At 46.2% G+C, this 21,814-nt stretch overlaps 4 protein-coding genes across 6 annotated transcripts; 2 read left to right on the forward strand and 2 right to left on the reverse strand.

Moving 5' to 3' along the window:
* The first annotated feature begins 554 nt into the window (after positions 1 to 554).
* On the forward strand, positions 555 to 7,351 carry LOC119206439 (serine/arginine-rich splicing factor 11-like). 3 transcript variants are annotated; one of them, XM_037457520.2, is made up of 12 exons: positions 555 to 881; positions 1,931 to 2,064; positions 4,590 to 4,705; positions 4,978 to 5,058; positions 5,148 to 5,185; positions 5,286 to 5,419; positions 5,537 to 5,615; positions 5,706 to 5,825; positions 5,910 to 5,999; positions 6,240 to 6,305; positions 6,419 to 6,608; positions 6,819 to 7,351. In XM_037457520.2, exons 1-12 carry the CDS (start codon positions 760 to 762, stop codon positions 6,912 to 6,914), a joined length of 1,266 nt encoding a protein of 421 aa, XP_037313417.1. In that variant the 5' UTR covers positions 555 to 759; the 3' UTR covers positions 6,915 to 7,351. The 3 variants fall into 3 exon arrangements, with proteins under 3 accessions (XP_037313417.1, XP_037313416.1, XP_037313418.1); XM_037457519.2 differs by having other exon boundaries at positions 557 to 881; positions 6,723 to 7,351; XM_037457521.2 differs by lacking the exon at positions 555 to 881 and having other exon boundaries at positions 1,931 to 4,354; positions 6,723 to 7,351.
* A 349-nt stretch (positions 7,352 to 7,700) lies between these two features.
* Positions 7,701 to 14,252, reverse strand: LOC119206214 (ankyrin repeat domain-containing protein 13C-like). The gene is made up of 13 exons (XM_037457500.2): positions 13,356 to 14,252; positions 13,195 to 13,236; positions 12,545 to 12,649; positions 11,208 to 11,293; positions 10,997 to 11,042; positions 10,845 to 10,911; positions 10,551 to 10,695; positions 10,304 to 10,435; positions 10,050 to 10,211; positions 9,890 to 9,969; positions 9,714 to 9,812; positions 8,653 to 8,753; positions 7,701 to 8,571 (listed from the first exon to the last, which is right to left on the reverse strand). The coding sequence occupies exons 1-13, from the start codon at positions 13,744 to 13,746 to the stop codon at positions 8,441 to 8,443; spliced, it is 1,587 nt and encodes a 528-aa protein (XP_037313397.2). The 5' UTR covers positions 13,747 to 14,252; the 3' UTR covers positions 7,701 to 8,440.
* Positions 14,253 to 14,271: 19 nt separating this feature from the next.
* Positions 14,272 to 15,608, forward strand: znf830 (zinc finger protein 830). Its single transcript, XM_037457595.2, has one exon. It carries the CDS (start codon positions 14,386 to 14,388, stop codon positions 15,433 to 15,435), a length of 1,050 nt encoding a protein of 349 aa, XP_037313492.2. The 5' UTR covers positions 14,272 to 14,385; the 3' UTR covers positions 15,436 to 15,608.
* efcab14 (EF-hand calcium binding domain 14) lies at positions 15,603 to 20,844 on the reverse strand. The gene is made up of 9 exons (XM_037457523.2): positions 20,126 to 20,844; positions 19,729 to 19,877; positions 19,420 to 19,565; positions 19,169 to 19,267; positions 18,956 to 19,063; positions 17,702 to 17,854; positions 17,511 to 17,583; positions 17,289 to 17,420; positions 15,603 to 17,014 (listed from the first exon to the last, which is right to left on the reverse strand). Exons 1-9 carry the CDS (start codon positions 20,299 to 20,301, stop codon positions 16,836 to 16,838), a joined length of 1,215 nt encoding a protein of 404 aa, XP_037313420.2. The 5' UTR covers positions 20,302 to 20,844; the 3' UTR covers positions 15,603 to 16,835.
* Positions 20,845 to 21,814: the final 970 nt, after the last annotated feature.

Below are 21,814 nucleotides of genomic sequence, written 5' to 3' on the forward strand. Positions count from 1 at the left end.
CCAAAACAATAATATATACAGTTTCACAAAACCATACCAACTCAAATTCCCCTTTTGTAGCTTTTTCTAGGGTGTTTTCAACAATATAAAAAGAATTTCTTCATGGATGTTGATGTAATTTTTTGCAAACGCCATCCACCGATGAAAACTCTGTGCTGTGGTTGAAAGCTTTGGAAATAAACCTGTGGGTAAATTTAAGTATTCTTTGCTATTTGCATTCTATTTCTAAGGTCAAGAAGGAACTTATTTGAATATTTATTCTAATGGCAAGGAGATTTAGTCATGGCAAAGACAGATTTCAGCTTTCCTTTCCTCTGCCACATGCTTATTTAAAATCCTCCATAAAGGAAAGGGAGACATCTGTCGGTTGGTTTCAGGTCAAAAAATTTCCAAAATAGTATCAATGTCGCGCGCCCTGGTGTGCAAGGCTAATATTAGATCGATAGATCATATGAGGCGACACTAAATATAGTAATAAACCCAAATTAACATGTGATGTTGTTTCGAAAATACCCCCCCTTGTTTCCATAGTGCCGCCGTTGCAGCTATGCGCATGCGCATTTCCTCGGGAGTCACAATATGGCGGCGGCATGCTACATCCTGTTGACGTAACGTTGGTCGATAGCTAACTCTTAGCGTTAAGTCCGCAAGTTATCTTCTAAACAAGCTGCTTTACCTACCGGCCGGTAGCCTGGATTTTCGTTTAAATCGGAGTAGTTGTCGGTGGGCTTGCGGTTGAAGCGGTTTTTAGTCGGTAAAATGAATTACACCACGAAGGTGGTCCAGGTGACCAATGTGTCGCCGAGCACAACATCGGAGCAGATGAGAACACTGTTCGGCTTTTTGGGAACTATCGAAGAACTGAAGTTGTTTCCACCAGAGTGAGTTGACGATTTGTTTGAAATAACGTCCATGCGATAGCGTTGACGTCGCACGTTATCGGTCTGTATTTTTCAGGTCGACCTTATTCAACGGCCGCCTGACTAGGCCTGACCGCGGGCCTAGCATGCTAACCGCGGTGGTAGCTAACAGTATCTTAATAACGTTAACGTTACCTCGCCCCGAGTGGGGTCACACTGGCTACTCATCCTAATCCCACTCGGTTGTTTCTCAACGTAAACGTGTCTTTAAACGACCCCTGTACGTGTAGTTAGAATTGCAGGGTCAAATTGTAATTGTAAATTAAATTGTTAGCGGGATGCTAAACCGGGGAAAGGAATTAAACGTCTCGTGTTAATTCGAGAGTTTTGCGTTCTTCTCCCGGCGAAGGGAGGACGTTAAATAATGAAAAGACGAAACATAATCCTCACAATGAGACGAGTCATGTTGGATTTATAGTGTTCTGCGGTCTAATAATTATTAACGTTATATAACAAAATGTTGTACTGCTGTACGAGTGTAGAGTCCTTGAACACCGTGGTGTTAACGATGTGCATCATTACCCATTGTTCATTATTGAGTAGCTGGTCAGTATATCCATTGATTTTGTTGAACTTATAGTCAAAATGTCCTGGACCTCATGGTGAGGTCTCCTGATAACTAACCAAATTCTCAAACACAAAGAAAACAGCAGCAAATTCTCACTTGAAACAGTAATCTGGGAATCTTCTTCTCCACAAAAGTAGATCCACAGAAAATGAGTCTGCATTAAACGTGATAATCGTTCAAATCGACTTCAGTTCCACATAGTAACGCGTGCTTTACGGCATTGTCACCAATATGCATTTGTTATCATTATGGCAGCATTTTGTGTGGGTGCTTTCTTTGAGGGGTGTTGTGAATGTGCCAAATTGCTGCAAAACGATGCCCGTAGTTGTGATTTGACAACATTCTACTACCAGAAGAAAGGAGAAACAAAAGCTGCCTTGTTTTGGATAATGTGTTGCTATCCCAAGCTTCATAATGTAATATTTGTTCCTTTCCTCAATAGTGATTCTCAGATGCCGGTGACGTCGCGGGTGTGCTTTGTGAAGTTCCAGGAGCCCGAGTCCGTCGGAGTGTCTCAACACTTGACCAACACCGTGTTTGTGGACCGAGCGTTGATTGTGGTCCCGTTTGCAGAAGGTTTGTCACGTCATTATTTCCACGTTATGACTGGTACTTGTTGATTGAAATGGCATGAATATTGAAAATGTAAAAGAGTAAAATTCAAAAGCATTCCATCTGGGCTTTCCCCGTTAGTGAATTGCACTCACCCGTGTCTGTTTATATGAGCTTTTTAAAGATAATTAAAGTGTATTGTTTATTCCATTCCTTCCCATTGTCTATGAAGAGTTCTTCAACAGACCTCTATTGTCAGATTTCGGTATACTGTGGTAGCCCATCCCACGTCTGTTTTACCACCACAATGCAATTCTGTGAATAAACTTGTATTTATTTCTTTGGGCAAATGCATACTTTGTGTCATGCACGTGTCTCTGCCTAAACAAGCATTTGCTCTCTATGTAGAAAATGCAGTATACCGAAATCTACCTGACAGATATTTACAGATTAGGAGTTGAACAGTGCCAAGCAGTCGGCGCCGCAGTGAAGTGAAGTTGTTTAAACTCTTAATCATGTGCATTTTATTTTCTCCCCCCATATTGGACTATCCTATGTTAAACTTCTCTCTGTTATTTGTGTGTGTGTGTGTATGTGTGTGTGTGTGATTTTTGTAGTGAAGAAGGCAAAAGCAGCCCCCTCGTTGATGGCTGAAAGTGGTCCTCTGCCTGCCAACAGGGGATTGTAGACATTTGCAAAGGCCAGCAAGCATTCAAGTCCCACCCGCTGTTTTTGTGTCCTCTATTCTTTCTCTGCCTTCTCTTTCCCCTTCCTTCTGTCCAATTAATTTTTTCTAGGTGGTTTAGTCGAAGGTATGAGGGTCAGATAGCAGGGACGTAGCCTGAAGCAGTGCTCATTTTTGCATTGTTTTTGCAACACTTTTTGAGTGCTGCTTTGGCCTTTTCACGGCGGAAGCATTGTTCCTTAACGGAGAAGGCCAGTTTGATTCTATCCCATGGAGGGACTAAAAGACCATCATTGACTCACACCGCTGCACTGTGTTAGGATGAGCGCGGGCATTGTTGGTTATTTTCAGTCAACTCCACTGACAACACCCAGCTTAAGTAGCAGCACACACCAAATGAGTCCGCCAGAGGAAATATTCCCCAATAATTGCAATTTTTACTCCTATGTGAGAAACCTTTATTTATTTTTTTGTAACTCACTAAGATTTAAATTATACATTTGTGACCGGTTATTAAATATTTCAGTGGTTGCAAATTCGATTTTGGCTGAGAGTCGACAGTTATTATACAACTGTTACAACCTTATCTTTTTCAATGTAATATGTAGGTCAACTGTTGGGTGTGGAGGAAACTTTAAAAAAATCAAATTGTCATTGAGGGTTTGTTCTTAAACGTCAATACAAAGACACTGGGTGTTAATAACTGCTTCATCAGACAATGTCCAAGCCGCTGACACACACTTAACCAAATATTAGCAGCTAATTTAGTCTCTTAGCCACGCAACACTAGTCTATGATTGGTTGTTTTCTTTTAATAGCCAGGTTGTCTAAGATGCCCACCCAACATGACACTGTGTTGGTATAAAATATATTCTCTTTAACAGTGGTCTTCTTTTGTTGTTGTGTTTTACAGTTCTTTTTCCTGGCTCAGCCAGTCCTGTATACCAGGCCCTGCTGAAAATACCATCCAACCGTTTTGTCTCCTGCAGCAATTTCTCTCTTCAGTGTGCACTTGTATTTTTTTGTTGTCATTATTGTGTCCGTAATCCGTCATGTCTTTTTGTGAAAGAGTTGTTTTGGGGGTGGATTTCATTGTGAGAGATGATGATGATGATGATGATGATGATGATGATAAGGTGTTTTATTTGTCATTTTTGGCATTTAAAAAAAAAAACTGTCTGGCAAAATGCAGATCAAGATTATGCCATTGTCTTTTAATTGGAGTGGTAGCCACGTTGTAGCCAGTGGCAGACTGATCAAACCAGTCATGCTCTGCCTAAGTTTGGTTAATTGAAGCAGTGTCAGGTAAGGAAAGTAGAATAACCATGTACAGCAGACACGCTACCCACCCTGAATTCTGCTATTGTCATTTAGTACATACCACTATATGCTCTGACATTTGTGTTTTTGGTAAGTAAACACTGATAGCTTGTATAGTGTTCTTGCCAAATCCCTAAAATTCTCTCTGTTGTTTGTATCTCGATTTTTCTCTGTGTGCTTTTAGTAGCGAAGCCGCCAGCGTGAGTCGCTTGTTTCAGTAAACGTCTTAATGAAAAATGACGGCTCACCCAACTGGAGAAGCAGCTGTGCTTGCTAACGTTTGGTTCATGACTTAAAAAACACTTTCAGGTGATATATTCTTGGCAGTGTTCATTGGAGTAGTGTGATATATTCCACAATAGTTAATTCACTGCAATGATTACGTTGAATTAAGGGAACTCTTTAAGGTAACCATTCTGTTGAACCTAATTTGAGGCATTGCAGTGTGAAGACTTGTTTTCTTTTGTCTTTTCCAAAGTGTCTTCTCTGTAGTTGTGCGCGAGTATGTCGTTCTCTGCTAATGCCTGTTTTTATTCTTCTGTAGGATCTATTCCCGATGAGGCTAAAGCTTTGTCACTGTTGGCGCCAGCAAACGCTGTTGCAGGAATTCTGCCAGGAGGAGGACTTCTTCCAACGCCAAACCCCATGTCCAACCCCGGGGTGAGAAAAACAAAATGTCAATTTACGATCCCGCGTTGTAAAGAATGCTATTACTATAAAGAGGGACTTCATGCATTCTAACCTAAAAATCATGCTCCAGATTATTTGAAATCATAATTTATGGGTGAGGACAGTGAATACATGGCCATCCATCCAATCTGTCAAAATATGGAGATATTAATACCAGTTTGAGTACATGAACACACACACACGGACGCTCTCAGCCGTATGCTTACGTCACGCCTGCATGTGTGCGTCTGTTCTGGTTCCAGATGGGAGGAAACCCTTTCGGTGTCCCCAACATGGACGCAATGGCGGCATTTGGATTCCCGGGAGCCAATATGAATCCACAGGTGAGAGGCTTTGCTGAATGACGCTGACCAGCAAAACATTTCATTAGACATTTTAACTCCTTCAACTGCTGTTTCTATTCCCTTTACAGGCGGCTGACCAGCTGTTAAAGTTCATGACCGATCCAAAGTAAGTCAAAGAAGCTGCTTCGTGCCAGAAAGCAGTTTTGAAGTCACGGGGTGAGTTCGTCGTAGAAGCGAGTCCAACTAACCGATATTCTTCTCTCCAGACTGAATCCTTTGGCTGCAGGCTTGAACCTGAGTGCGAGTCTGAAGGCGGACGCTTCTAATAAAGAAATCGAGGAGGCCATGAAGAGAGTCCGAGAGGCCCAGTCGCTCATATCTGCTGCCATTGAACCTGGAAGTGAGTGCGCTAATGTTTGGGGTTTTTAATGACATGTTAACAGGATTTATTGTTTAACAAGTCCTTTGTATAGTGTATCTCAACAATACTAAGAAATGACTGGCTTCTGTCCTGCAGATAAGGAAAGCAAGAAGAAGCGCTCCCGTAGTAGGTCCAGGTCCAGGAGGAGGAGGTCCAGATCCCGTTCCAGACACAGGTGGCGACTTCTGTTTGTTATCAGACAAGTCGAGAAGAGTAGTTCTCTTGTACCGGGACAAAGTTAAATGGAGTGAATTTGTGGTTTCAGGCGAACCAGGAGCAGATCAAGGCGTCGATCGATCTCCAGAAACAAGAGGCGCTCCAAAAGCCCTCGCAGGAGACACGCCGACACCAGAGACCAAAGCAAGCGATCGCCAAGCAGATCCAGGTGGGTCAGCTGCACAAAGGTCTTGATGCCAATTGAGCTTTAAGATGTTATCGAGTGGGTCTGAGTTCTGAAATGTGTCCGCAGAGACAGAAAGAAAGACGACTCGGGCAGAAGAAGGTCCAAAACGCCACCCAAAAGCTACAGCACGACCAGGAGGTCTCACAGCGTGGACCGGTGAGTGGGCCGAGGCAGAGAAATTATGCACATACAAACTAACACGTTTTTTTTTTTTTTTTTTAAATAAAAAGTAAAACAAATGTTTTTTTTTTTTTTTGGTTAGGTCAAAAAGATAAAATATATTTTTATCAAGCCCTAATATTAGGGGGGAAAAAGGCGTATGTTGTTAATGAAGATAAAGTTACAAATGATGAGGTCTGTTAAGCAGTGCGCTTTCTGTCTCCTCCTGATACACAGAAGACGCAGGAAAAGTCGAAGCCATACCCGAACTCCTCCCAAAAAGAGGTCTCCATCTCCTCGAAGGTTGGTGTTTATATGAAGCTTTTAAGGATTACAACTTTTTACAAAAATGTCGTGTTGGTACATTCGGGCGAGTTTCATGACCCACCTGATCTTTTGTTCTCCAACCTGCACAGACACAAGAAGGAAAAGAAAAGGGACAAGGAGAGGGACAAGGAACGCAAGGGGGACAAAGACCGCAGTCGAGACGAACGCGAGCGCTCCGTCAGCAAGAAAAAGAAGAGCAAGGACAAAGAACGAGAGCGAGAGCGTGAACGGGAGCGGGAGAGGGAGAGGAAGTCCGACGGAGAGAAAGGAGACGTGAAGGTCAGCACAGTGTCTCTCACACACACACACTTACCCTGAGGTGTCCTGGCTCAAACCAGACCGGGTCTCCTCGGAGCTCTACGCCGTCACATCCATTGGTTTTCCTTTTCGTAGGTCACCAGAGATTATGATGAGGAAGAACAAGGCTATGACAGCGCCAAGGAGAGGGAGGACAGGAAGGATTCTGACGACTCTGCTTTGTCTCCTCAGTCTGTAGAAGGTAACGGCACGTCGCGGCCTGCGAAGCAGGCCAAAGTTAACGGCGCCGACGATCACCACGAAGAGGACATGGACGTCAGCGATTAGGTGTCCCGTCCTCCTCTGTCCCTCGCTTTTTGGTTGTAAACCTGTTGCGGCTAACGCCACCCTTCCTTCCTTCCTTCCTCCCTTCGGGGGAAAACCTCGAATGTGAAGTGTGCGTCAAATGTAATAGATTTTTTTCCTCACAGAAGAGTCGTCACATTGCTTTAAAGTACCCGCACGCTCTCTGCCTCTACGGACGTAGTCGGTTAAAACTGGAAGTAGGCTTTGCTTTCCTTGAGCTTGTGTTGTCAGGTTGTGTCACTTTTTCACATATTGTATCTTTTACATTTTTTGTTTAGTGTCGTGGTGTGTTGTTCAGGCCTCTTTCCCCCCCCCCCCCCCCCCCCCCCCTTCTCGGAACAGTTAAATGCATTTGTTATTAGAAAGTGTTTGTTTTATCAAGGATTTCTTTTATAATAAAGCCTATTTGGGAGAACCAAGATGTCAAGAACTCCACTGAAATTATCGGCATGATAATAAATAAACTTTGTAGGCCTTTTAAAAAAATGCAATCGTGTATATAGAAGTATGATATGTAATACTGCCACAGAGTCCGTTTAAACATGATGCTGGTGCTTTATTTAAAGGGAAGTGAAGTAGGTATGGTTGCAGTACATGTAAACTGAAGCTAGAGTCAACTCAATGCATCACATTATTTCCCATCCGGACAGTTTTGGGAGATCCAGCAATAGAGTCGTCACAGTTTAGTTTACTCGCATTAGATTTTTTTTTTTTAAACGGGAAATATATCCAGTATCCATCAATAACAGATCGCTAAGTACGAGAAACTTAGTGTTGCAATTCAGTGTTTCCCTTTTAATGCGAATACCAAGAAGTCTGCAGGTAACGTGACAAAATGCTCAGAATACAGCTGAAAGATGCACGTGGACCAGCATGCCTTAAATATACCTAATATCAGTGCAGTATTAAACTAGGACCAGTTTACCTGATATCCCCTCTGGGTTCTCTCTCTCTCACACACACACACACACACACACACACACACGTGTCCACTCGCAGGACGGTGACAGCCGAGAGGTAACGTGAGCCGACCCGAAGGCGCAGGAGGTCGCTGCCATGTTCTAAGCCCCGCCTCCTCCCAGCTGGTTAACAGCATTCTTACGTACTGGAAGTGTATTGCTACAGTGTTTCACTCCTTTTGAGTTCATGTATACAGTACATTTATAAATCAATATTAAGCTCAGTTTGAGGATATAGCTATATATTTTTTTCCTGATGGGTTACAGATGACAGCGCGGTTGGGAGAGTTCAGGTTATAGATATTAAAATGGTGACTATGGAAAGTCCGGGCTGTGTCGCCATCGCCCTTTGGACTAGGAACGGAAGATATGCATCTACATGTGAGCCTGATGTGCCAACATCTGTTTGCATCCATTCGCAGCAAGAAAAGTACAACTCAATAAAACCAGTTTCCTTTTCTTAGAAACATAACATATAGAATGAAACAATACAGGATTCCTCTCCAAGCCTGCGGGTCACTTCCTGTTGGTGTCAGACGTGTTTACAGGTCAGAGGTCGGGGAAGCGACTGGGATCTTCTTTGTACTCGGCCGGGATGACGAAAGTAGACTCTTGGAATTGGTCGTAGCGGAATTCCTGGAAGGTGACTGTGGCCGTGATGGTGGGGAAGACGGGGATGTCTGCGAGGGAGAGAAGCTCGTTAGCCCCGGGGTCGTTGGCGCCGTGCGGCAACACACACACACACACACGCGCGCACGTACCCAGTTTGACGGGAAACCCCGGGGGGAGTTTCATCTGGACGAACTCCCGGAGTTTGTTGAAGTGCTTGAAGGGGGCGACGACCTCCAGCACGTTGAGTAACCTGCACAGAGGGGGGGGGGGGGGGGGGGGAGGTGCTCACACACGCTGCAACCGTCAAATCGAACAACAACAACAAAAAAACATTCAAGAACGTCATCTTCAATTCACCATGTTATTGACTAGTAAACTAATTGAGAAAGTGAAGTCATGGAAACAGGTCCACGGCCCCGCTAGCTGCGGCGCGTGCTAAGCGCTAACATCCTAACAAGGTGTAACCGGGATTAACTTATTTATAATGTAATTTAGGCATTGTGGTTGGAATGAAAACTCTTCCCTCCGTTACATCGAATAGAGACGTAAGAGCAACATATTTTTAACATTACAAAGCGCAGAAGGGGAGAAAATCACATTAAAAAAACATTAGCTCCAGTGAAGGCCGAGCTCCTCCTGCAGCTCCATTAGGACTCACTCAGTCGAGGAGATAAAGCAATTTACGACATAATGTCCTGGGAAGATTTCACAGTCTTTACTAAACCCACAGCTTGTGGACTCCTACGTCCCCGTCTAACACGCCACATCTTTTACATAGACAGTAATAACCGGTTTCCCTCTAGTAGGCACTCAATGGTCATTAAAAGTAGTCACGTGTCCCCCCCCCCTCTATCTCCAGACTAAGATGATCAGCTTAAAAGTAATAAAGATGGGTCATTAGAAACCGTGTCCACCAGAGAGCTTCCCCTCTCCTGCCCAGTCTCTTCTGTTTGTTGTGTGTGTATATATATATATACAAATATATATACATTATATATACATATATACATATACATATATATATATATCACACACACACACACACACAGGCTCAAATATCAAATATTTACAAAGATGTAAGGCTTGAAAATAAGAGAAGTGTGTATGTAGTCACATGACGGGGAAGTTTATTCCGCCACCATCTCATAGGCGGCTTCCCCAAAACAACCGGCATCTGGGTGGGTGGGGAATGGGGGGTTGTTGTACTCACGACTCGATGCCCAGAGGGAAATCCTGGCTCATGGCTACATTAGCTTTGAAGTTCTTCTTGCTCTCTTTACACACCAGCTCTCTGCCAAGATGGGGGGGCCTGAAGGCGGAGAGACGCACGGGGGTTTAATAACCGGCGCCTCCACCCGAATCTCTCGATTCGATGGAGACACTCACTTCCCCTGCTCCGCAGTGATGTACTCCTCCCAAGAAACCGTGTTGGGTGCTGGGGCCGTGAGGGACAGCCGTCTCACGGGCTGTGGGGGGGGGGACAATATCAGCGCCACATTCAGTCACTAGGCTACAGTTACCAGTCCCGCCCCCCCCCCACCCTTACCTCAAAGTTCTGCTCGCTGATGCCGCCTCCTTTGCTCAGGCTCTCCATGATGGCTTTGTTCCTCAAGATGTCCTCCTCGCTCAAGTGCTCCCGCCGCTTCCGCGACTCCAGCACCAGGCCGTTCACGGCGTAGAAGTCCGCCAGGAAGTTTCCGATCCTCTCCTGCGCAGACAGCCGGGGGGGGGGGGGGGTAGCATAAGCGTACGCGGCGGATAAAGTCGACTCTGAGTGTGTCTCGGTGGACAAAAACGTACCGTCTTGTCCTCCCTGAAGAGCCAGCCGATCTGACTGCGGGCGAAGGAGATGGACTTTGTGGACAGAGTCGCCGAGTAGACGTCGCTGCTCATCAGGATGTCCACCTCCTCCTCGGTCTCCATCTCAGACTCCTTGAGGGCGAGAGACAAGGCCGGTGAGGCGGCTGGCGCTTCAACGGGGTCGACGGCGCCGCAGGAGGAGGAGCAGGAGGAGGAGGAGCAGGAGGAGGAGGAGGCGCTCACTCACCTCGTGGTGGATTCTTTGGTACACTTTGGCTTCATTGTCCAGGACCACAAAGCTCTGGGAGGGCGCCGCCTCGCCGTTGAAGATGAAGCTGAGGTCGCCGCGCTGACACTTCATGTCGCTGAAGTCTATGAGAGTGGTGTCGAGTCTAAATGGCAGAGGGGAGCGGTGTGTGTGTGTGAGAGAGAGAGAGAGAGAGAGAGAGAGAGGATCGTTTCGTCCTACTTTGGAAATCTAAAAAGAAGTCCTCGACCTGGATGCCCACGGCCTGCTGCGAATCAGGAGTCGCTCTCGTACCTGATGTTGATGCCCTGCTTGTAGATTTTACAGGCATCGGACGGCAGCATCCGGGACAGCAAAGGCACTGAAGAGGGAGTGAATAACAGGCGTTTCTTATCTTTGATACAGTCCGTCAGCAGCAACCTTCAATCATCAGTGAAGAAACTCACCCCAGCTCTGGAAGTCCCAGTGCAGCTCCAGATAGAAGTCCCCCAGCTACGGAAAAGACACAGACGTTTATCTCAACTACATCGTGTAATGACTGCTGAAATGCACAAAGACGCAATTAATTCATTCGTGCTAATCGAAGCCTGCAGAGGTTTTTATTTGCACACGATTGGGTGAGACTTTAGTAGTCGGCGGCGGCGGCGGGTTCCTCACCTCCTTCAGGGCGTTCAGTAATTTGGGCCTCTTGTCCTGCACGCTCTCCCTGGACTGCTGCTTTAACTTCCGCAGGATCGCTGTGACTGAGAAAACGGGTTCAGTGTCTGTACGCGTGCGTTTTGAATACAGCTCGGCGGGTCTCCCACGAGACGGGAGCATCGGTCGATCGGGTGGAGGACGCAAACAAAGCGACACATCCGAGGCGAGTGGCGCAGAGAAGCGCTGACGGGGGCGCCCGCTCGGGCTGCTGACGCGACGCGTGCTAGTGTGAGCGCGAGGGCGTGAAGTGACGAGCGCTGATGCGACCGCGGCGTTTTCGTTGAAAAAAAAAAAAAGGAAAGACAAAAAAAGGCAGAGGTTTGACACACGGCCCGATTTGTCCTTTACTGAACGCTGTGGGCCACGTCTCATTTACCCAGAGGTCTAAACACCCCCCCCGTGCCACGTCCTTTTACCCATGCCCCTCTTCCCCCCCCCCGCCATGCCCTTCCATATTAGGAGTGGTGTGACCTTCTCACAGCAGAACTCCTGGTCGCGGTCCCACGACAGGAAGGGACACCCCCCCCCCGGCGCGTCCCGACGAGGCTGCGGGTCATTTCCCCCCATCACGGACACCCCGTCAGGTTTAACCAGACCAGAGAGCGTTTCGCTGGACGCTGGCCCGGCCTTTATATCTCCCACAAACGTAACATCGCATCTAAAAAAAAAAAAAAGGAGGAAAGAGCAGTGGATTCTGGGAGGCACTATCTGGGGCCTTTCACGTTCACGCCATCTCGCCGGATGACAGATCTAAAAGCAGGAGCGCCATTAGGCAGCGGAGTGAGCGGGCCGTAAGCTCAGCGCTTCCTGACACTAAGCCGCCATCGCGGCGGCGTTCCAACCCATCTGGACAGAGAAAATCCCCACTTTTAGCTTTTTAGCTGGACCGACAAATATAGATGACCCATTAAGGGCCTTCAAATGTTCACTTGACTGCATTCCAACCGGGGGGGCACCAAAGCTGGTTTAACCCCCCCCTGTGATTGCAGAGAGCTTACTGAAGGGAGTCCAAACGAAAAAGCTTTCTGCAAAGCAACAACTCTGGAGAAGTTCAAAAATCACTAGTTTCTTTTTCATTAGAAACATTTCATCATGATTCCCAAACATGATAGTTCCTGAACACACCCCCACCCCCACAAAGCTAATACAACATGAGCATTGATACAAAGAGCTGAGCCAGAAGCCCGAATGACTAAACGAGCACGAAGCCATCAGACACACTGAACATAACTGCCCCCCCCCCCCCCCTCCCCAGACAGCAGACAGCTATTGAGAGCAGCGTGGACATCACTCACTCATCTGCCGGTCCCCGTAGCTGATGGCCTCAGCCAGAGGACTCCATCCCTGAGCATTCTTTATCTTCACAGGAGCATTATGGGCCAGTAGAAGCAGGGCGCACTCTGAAAGACAAAAAAACACAGCACCACCGACTACTACCGCTTCTTCCACTATCACTGCGTTTTAGGAAAAGAGGTTGTTCTATATTGTACAGATTGTGAAACACTAATTTGGGATTTTGGCCTATATAATTGACTCATGCATTCTGCACTGCAACCCAAAGAATCCATTCCCTTATAAATTGGCTGCATTGCATGACATCCGCATCTATAGATGTATCCCAGAACACTTCTATGTAATGCGAACAGTACTGTGGAATAATAACCAAGCAGGACGGAGTCATGATAAGTGCTGCTTGATTAAGGGTACTTAAAAAACAGTAAAGATTTTTAAAAAAGGGGTCTTTAAAGATGATCTCAAATTCTCCGAAGCCTCGTTATTACACATGAAAGCCCGGCACGGCAGATTTAGTGGAACTTCCAGGGTTCCGATTATCATCATCAGAGATTCGTTTTTTCATCATTTTGGTTCATTCTCTGTATGATACTAGTGTTGATATAACCTGGGAAAAAAATGGATTTCATAAAGTAGATCAAATCGGTTTTACCTTTGGCGCCCATCATCACGGCCAAGTGGAGAGGCGTGTTCCCTGGAATAGAAACGCGTGCATGGCATATCAAGTATTCACATCGACCTGTCATGCACACACACACACACACACACACACACACACACACAAACAAAGGGGCAAAAGGTAATAACGCTCACCGTGTACGTCTTTCTGCGAGATGCTGTGGGTCCTGATGAGAGAGGAGAGCCGACGCACATCCCCCTTGAACACGCACTCGTGCACCGGGAAGTCCAAGGCCTCGCTGCTCAGGATGATCGGGTTCTTGTTGTTGTCGTTGTCGTTGACGATGCTGCCGACCGCGGGGGGGTTGCCGTTGATGTTGTTCGCGTTGTGCTGATGATGCTGATGCTGCTGCTGCAGCGCCGAGGTTCTGACAGCTTTCTGGACGACCTTGTTGGACCTGAAATGGGTCCCGGTGCCGTTGGGGATGGTCCCGTTCGAGGCGTCGTCACACGTGTCCATTATCTCCTCATTTTTGTTCGGTTTGTTGTGGTCCTTTCGGAGGGTGCGGATCTTCTCACCCGTCATGGTGACTGCGGTGGACTGGCTAACGTTAACTAAATAACGTTATTGCGACAATTTACACTCCCGGGAAGGTGTTGCATCAATCCGAATCGGAATTAGAATTAAAATAAGCTTCGCAGTAATTTAAGACAAAAGTGACGCTTCCGAGTAGCTGGTTCGTTGCCTCCCGTTATTGGAATAGCGTTACACCTGCTGCTCCCCGGACGGCATTAGCATTAGCTACAAGCAAACGATCGCTAGCTAGCCCACAATAAAAAAAAAATAATAATAATATGGAGGGTGCGGCGATGAAAATCAGAAAATAACGCTAAACACAACAGAACGCACAAACGCTAACACCGCAGACTGCTAAGTAATTACAACCAATGACAAGCGACTACATCGTCGTCCGCTCCTTGGATTCACGTTGTACGGTATTCGCTGTGCGGCAGAATTCAGGCGGACGACCGGACCTACAATAAACCTTGTGAGCTAACAACTCGGCTAGCGTTAGCTTTCTGCGAGCGATGCCTCTCGCGATGTTATCCCTCGACGCGCAGTTTGAGCGCGAGTTTGTGCCGCCTACGTCATCATAGTGGGACGCATTTTGACTCGATCGAAAGAAAGTAGCTAGCTAGCTAGCAAGCTGCGTTGTTTTCAAGAATGGCATCCTCAAAGAAGGGGAAGAAAATTGTGAATCAAGAGGAACTCCGCCGTCTGATGAGGGCAAAACAAAGACAAACAACGGACAAGAAGCGCGTTGAGTCTCCTTTCGCTAAATACAACAGTCTCGGGCACCTCAGTTGTGTCCTGTGCAATGTGCAAGTTAAGTCCGATCTTCTGTGGCCGGCGCATGTTCTCGGAAAACCGCATAAAGAGAAAGTTGTCGAGCTCAAGGAAGGAAAGAGTCAACCGGCGACACCACAGCCTCAACCGGCGAAAAGGAAAGCGCAGGGAAACGAGGACGCCAGCGGCAAACGGGTTAAACCGTCGTCGGGTGCGGGTCAGTCTGCGCCCCCGGGGCTGCCAGGAGATTTCTTTGAGAAACCCAGCAATAAGGGAACTGTTTCCACTGAGAAATCCGCTGGCCTGAGTCTGTTGGCTGGAGTTTACGGTGATGATGACGATGATGCCACTGAGGCAGGTCCCGCAGGAACCACAGACCCCCCTCCTCAAAAGACGGACGCTGCGGGACTACCCGATGATTTCTTTGACAGCTCCATCCCATCCACACCCGCCATCTCCCACTCGGGCTCCATCCTGAAAGCAGACGTGCAGGAGAAGAGCGCGGAAAAGAAAGAAAACACCGCCGAGGCGCTGCCGGAGGGCTTCTTCGACGACCCCGTCCGGGACGCCAAGGTGCGCAAAGTCGACGCACCCAAAGATCATATGGACAAGGAGTGGGATGAGTTTCAGAAGGAGATCCGACAGGTGAACACCAAATCGGAAGCCATCGTGGCGGAGGACGACGAGGAGGGCCGCTTTGAGCGACAGATCGACGAGATCGACGAACAGATCGAGTGCTACAGGCGCGTGGAAGTCCTGAGGGACAAGCGAGACGTGGCGAGGAGCAAGGTCCGGCCCAGTGAGGAGGAACCTATGGAGGTAGATGGCAGCAATGATGATGATGAGGAGGAGGAAGAGGAGGTGGATGAAGAGGTGCTGCTGGGGCTGTTGGCCCAGGACTGGAGGGCTAAAGGGGCACTGGCCTAAATCTCTCTCTCAAGCTCATTTAACCGCCACGTTGTGTCTCTGTCAATTGTAAATATTCCTGTTAAAGCTTCCTCTCCACGTTCTTTCGTATGTTTCAGAGTGGAATAAATGTGATGTGCAGCGTTGATGGAAACCAGTGTTCTCAGTTAATGACGTAAAGAAACCAAACCTTTTAACTTTGTTTATTCATTGGTGTTCACACAAAAAAAACACATTCATAAAATCTCCCCATTACAGCAGCACTATGTGACGGAGCGGTTACATTGTCCTGCAAAAACAAGTCGTCGACTATGTTAAGTTTATAAATAATGTTTTCATGTCACATTGTGAGCAACATGCAAATTACAACAGAATTATTTTAAAAATGTACAATGTTAAGATTAAAACCCCAACCCTCTTAACAAGATCATTTCTGAGAATACATTTATACCATTTTTACAGAATACACATTTGTTATGTAATACACCATCATTAAGCCCATAAAAATGGAATAAAATGAATCAAGTTCATTGATGGTCAGTGCTTCTTGTACTACCTGTTACACACTAAGGTGTGCCCTGTCTATTATTTTAGACAAGCGATGTCGAAGTCATGTTATTGCTACATATGACTCATGAGTTGACTTCTAAAACTCAATGATTCAAAGTGTTCATAGCCCTTCAAAACTTGTAGAATTTAAAGATGCCAAAATAGCAACAAAACAAACAAACTAAACATAATCAGGATGTAGCAACTAACTGAAAATGAGAGAAAAACATTGATTAGAAAGAAATCTGAAACAGCCTAGAAAAGAGAAAATATAGATCCTCACTCTTAAGCTTAAATTTGTGTTTCAGTAAAGTAAGGAATCAGACTAAAAACCAAACAACAAACAACTCACACAAAAGAAATTCTAGTAATTTCTAAACAAACTAAAATGCTACCTTCCAGGTCCCGGTGTTGATGGGTGGAGAAGTAGACTGACAATGTAAAGCCTCCAGAGAAGCTAAATAGACAAAGATGTGACATCACCAGACTGGAAACTGAATAGAACAAAATCAAAAAAGAAAAAAGTGCAGGAAAACCACAAGCCTGAGAACTGAGAAGTGGAAAACAGGATTCAAAATAACACACAACTCCCACGGTATATTTCATGTAAAACCATAGAATGATGTAAAATAAGAGCGTTCAGGTACTCACACGGATGAAACCTAAAACCTAGGCGCGTGGTTTTGTGAATGAGGTTGAGTTGAAACCGGCCGGGGAGGGGGCAGTGAGGATGGGGCATGCCGGCGCGCCACAATCGGTAAACATTCAGTTCACAAAAAGGTGCAGCAATTACAGAAAGTGGGTCAGGAACTTCAAACTGCCGGACCCCGCCGGGCGACCAATACTGTTCGCTGCCGTCAGTGACGTCGTGCTCACAAACCTGCGGCCGCCCTCAGCTCCGCCAGCGAGTACCTCTGGTTTCCGTCACTGTCAAAACACTCCAGGGTGCGCGCGTCGGGGGTCGACGTTCTAAAAACCTTCCTCAAGCTGCGAAAGTCAAATCCGACCGAGTCGCGTCCAACGCCTTTCTGCTGGAAGATGTCCTCCAAGTCTGAAACCAATAGTTTTCATTCAGAAACATTCAAAAATCAAATGGTTCTTCTGTGAGGGCAATGCATGTTAGGACCTTTTGCAAAAAGAATAAGGCGTCTACTCTGTTAGAATTAGTTGCTAGGCAACCTGGGGATACTTGATAAACTCTCGCCTTACTGGAAGACGACAGCTGACCTTGGCAATAAAGCAAATATATATATATTTCTTTTTTTCTCTCCCAAATGTTCAACTATTCCTTTACTGACAAATCAAACAGGATTTGTAGCTTGCACCTTTCAGAGAATTGACCCGAGACAGGATCAGCTTCTCTGGGCACGATGTCTCAGCGTTTCTCTTGGAGCGGATCGGAGTCGCGAAGCGAGGCCGCCGGCTCGTCTGAGGCTCCGTCAGTGGTGTGGATACGTCTGTGGAAATAGAGGAGAAAAAGGACGCAGTGAGACGCACCGCGGCGGCAGAGAAGCACGCCGGGACGAGCGGCTTTTTGCACACGGCACCTGGCGCGCCGCCGGCCGTTGCGTTGGTGGTCGCGGCTGCTTCGGTCGCCGGCCGTTCACTGGGGTTCTTTGTCTGTGAAGCAGATGAAGGATCACATGTAAAACACACAAATCCGTCCCCTCCCCGTCGGGGCCTGTGGTTCCCGACCCAGGGTCGCTTTGGTAACGGTGTGAGGCGTCACGCCGCTCACGCTTGGCTGCGACCCGTTCTCCAGCGACGACACTCTCTGCTGAAGATCGGCCACCGCAGAGAGGAGGCCGTGCACGTGCTCGTCGGTCCGCGCATGGCGCAGCTCCTCCGTCTGGTTCGCCTCGCTCACTGCTATTCTCAGGTCCGCGATGTCCTGCGACAGTAAAAAACAAACAATCACATTGGTAAAGCAACGTGCAGTTTGCAGTTCCATGACATTTGACTTGTAGGCATCCGATAGATCCAAAAAGGTACAAGACCACGGAGATCTCAGCCAGCTGAGCCCATCATCTGAGGGTCGCAGTGTAAAAAATGTACAACGCTGTGTTAATATTGTGCAGATCCTATTTTGCTTATGAAAAAAAATAAAGCAGAGAAAACATTCTGCAGTTCTCTCAGATATCTGACCTAGTTTCACACAGCAAACGCCAGCATTCAAGCTCCCAAAATAGATTGGCACTGGATTCATGAATTATTAATGAAAACCCAACGCACGGATCCAAGAATCCAAGAAATGACAGAACCGTCTCGACCCGACGGCTGTGTCGATGTTAGTCTGTCTGACAACAAGCAAGAGAACATTTACGAATGTGCAGATAAACATATAAACAAATTAGTCGGGTAGTGGCAAAAGTTTGCATTCACGCTGCAGTTGAGCAAATTATCCAACATGTCATCCATAGAATCGGTCATTTTTAAGTAGATTTGCCTTGATTGTGAGTGCAGAACATAGAAGCAACACTTACAGCTGCATATCTCTATTCTATTTCATGTAAGGAAAATGCACTCTGTGGGCTCGTTTTTTTAAAAGCAGCTCACCATACACTTTTGCATAAATAATAAAAGAGGAAAGCAGCCTCCAGCTATATTTGAGATGTAAATAAAAAAGGAAAAATATTAACTGTGACAAGATCCATGGGCTCGAATGGAAAAAAACAATTGGTACACTATTGACAAAGGACCACAGCAATAGGTCGGTCTGCCATGATGTCATCAGCTCAAAGGTCTGTATGGACGATTCTGTCATTTATACAGTTATGTTAGGTGGTGTAAGCATTCATCACCCTGTGAATGTGAGACAAAAGTCATCATTCATTCCCAGGTAAAAGTAGAGTGTAAAAAGTGTGGAATTTATACAAACAAAAGACAAATCACATTAATTTAGAGCCACGGACGTTGAGGCTTAAAAACCCTAAAGTACTATTGTTATCTGACCAAATCAACTGTTCAGAGTAAAGAAACATGTTTAATATACCATCGTCTTCTTCAACTCTTCATCTTTGTTCCGATTCTCAAGCGCATCCTGTATAGTCTTCACATCATGCTGCACACTCGTTAGTGTGCTGCCGATTTTAGCAACGCTCTGGAAGAGAAAAATAAAACAAAATGGTGAGTTTTTACAACAAATACAACACCGAAAGATTCACAATGGAATTTCTCCCTTTGTTCCACTTTGCTGCGTCTTCACCTTTTCAAGCTCTTCAACCGTAGTGGGAAGGCTGACCAAGTCAGCAGCTGATTTCAGGTTGGCCTTCAAATGGATTACTGCAGAGTCCAGCAAACTGATCTGCACGAGTATAACGATACAGAAGATTCAGTTACACCTCTTACGCAGAAGTGCAACTCCATTGAGCGACGACCAGAGAAAACTTAACGCCAATTCCACTTTATTGTGAGCTCTTGATGGCGTGTCAGAATATGTGTGTTGAGGTAGCTGACCTTTCTGTTCATCTCTGTTAGGTTAGACCAGAGCTTGCTCAACCCTTTGTCCCCGTTCTCAAAGTCGTCGAGCTTCTTGTCCTTGTTTTTCAGGTCCTCACTCAGCTTCGGGATTTCACTGGATGACACTTTCTGGCTGGATTCCACTGTTATAAAAACATTACAGTGAGTTAAAAGCAGAGACAAAGACGCAATACATGTGCCACTGGGATGTAAAAAACGTGAAGCGCTTGGGCGGCTCAGCTTTTTATGACTCATCACAGGGTAACTGTGGGTGTGTTTGTGTGTGTGTGTGACAGCGAGTCTTACTGCTTTGCAGCTTCGCTTTCAAGGTGTCCAGATCTTCTTTCAGGGCGATCTGCATCCATATGAGTCCAGCGCAGGCCGTAACGCAGGCAGCGAGTATGATGAACAGGAACAGGGGGTAGCACACATTGCAGCACTGCGTGTAGCTTCTCCTGGAAGCACAAGCAACACCGGGGATGTAAGACGTTGCATCCGCAGCCCCGTTCATGATTCACGAAGCAGGTATGTGTCAGAAGGATGCGTTCAGTGTCACGGGGAATAATGTGGAAATATGGAATACGTCATCATATCAATAATCATGCCAAGCGTAGTGTTGCTTACTAATTGTGCTGATATCAAGCTGCAGGGGGGAATGTGCCATTCGAACACAATCTTGGATTTGAGATAAAAATGCACTCACTTGCCGACGTGTGCTCCGCTGCTCATGCCGTTGAACTCGTCGTCGTCCGAGCTGGACTCGGACTCGGAGTCCGGCGGCTCGGTGCGGAGAAGTCGGTGACCTGTCCCCTTTTTGGTCTTCTTCCTCTTGCTGTCTCCGAGTCCGATCAAGGCGTTCAGCTCCTTCCTTTTCTTCATCTTCTTCTGGGGGGTCAGCGGACCCGTCGAGACCGATTTAAACCCCACAAAATCCAAAGTTTTGTCCAGTTTGGTGGATGTTGTAGCGTTAGTTTACGTAGCTGGTAACGTAGTGTTCTATTGCTAGCTTGAATTTCAACCAGGCAGCGTTGCTAACGGATACAAACACATCGGACTTGGCCGGTTGGTTGCCTTGCTAATGAAGAACGAATACGAACAGATGTTCAACAGCGAGTTGTCGTAACGTTTCTCTCACGAAAGGCCTGTGAAAAAATCACTTTTTGTACAACCGGCTGGGTTGTCACAGACGTTAGGTAACGTTAACTCGGTTAGCATCTGACACCTTGCTAAGTGTAGCTAACACGGTCGGACAACCGTTACCGTGCTATCCAGTACTACCAGGTGCTCTAAGCGAGCTCTGAACACACTCGCCTCGACGTCGCTCTTATTTGGAAACACTTCAAAAATAAAAAGCTTATCAAAAAATCCGTCTATCCTAAATGTCACAATATGCGGCACCGTATTAGCAATCGGTCCTGCTGTCTGTATTGTTTGGGCGGGGCTTGCGAGAAACCTCTCACGTGATTGGTTCAACGAGCAGCTTCCGGTTCTCTGTGCTCCCGAAACAAAGGCGCGCGCCCCCCTTTCCCTCCCTTCCAGCCCCCCTCCAACTGACAGACAGACGCTTACATCGATGCATAAAGTCAGGAGCACAATGAGTAAGTCGAACCACCAAACGTAGAAAATGGGATAAGATTAAATGAATGTGAACGTGTCCTTACGTCGCTAAATGCAAAATAAAACGAGGACTTCCGGTATTCAGCTTGATAAAATATTGACTTACGTCAGAACTGATAGCCTAGCTAAACTTTCCGATGCTTCTTAAAAACAAAGTTGCTATGCTCAATAGATAAATCCAAGGCAATTGAAATAATTAATTCATTTGAACATCGCTTTAAGTTATTTTATTTGATATACGTTTGTCTCATTGTGGTATGCAACATTAGAAAATGTCCTTATTTTTTCCAGTATCAATTAATCAGTGGAGTCTTCGTTTTAAGTCTAAAAACCCAAGAGAGTCAAAGGCTATTGTCCTAAAACCTGCTCCCTACAATTACATGAATCAGAAAACAAATCAGCATGTGATACTATTTGGAAAATTTCGAAAAACAAAAATAAAATCAATGGCTGTAATTATTTGCACGTTTTCAAAGTGATGACTTGACAGGTGCGGCTCTAATCTAATTTGTAGCTTGCATAGTGTTATATCTATATATATATATATATATATATATATATATATATATCTACATGTTATCCCACGGGTCTTGGTCGTTTATTGGTGTCGGCGTGTTTACATAATATTTCCTATGAATGCAACAGGATTTAATTTTTTGTTTCAATTCTGCTCCTCCATCAGGGGTCCGGGCAGAAATCCCGCTGACCCGGAGCGCTATTGGGCCAGCCCAGCAGGACGCGCGGACTGAGGCCGAGCGCGGTCTCTGCCGACTGG

The sequence above is a fragment of the Pungitius pungitius genome, chromosome 15 (assembly GCF_949316345.1).
Source record: "Pungitius pungitius chromosome 15, fPunPun2.1, whole genome shotgun sequence".
Taxonomy (NCBI): Eukaryota; Metazoa; Chordata; class Actinopteri; order Perciformes; family Gasterosteidae; genus Pungitius; species Pungitius pungitius.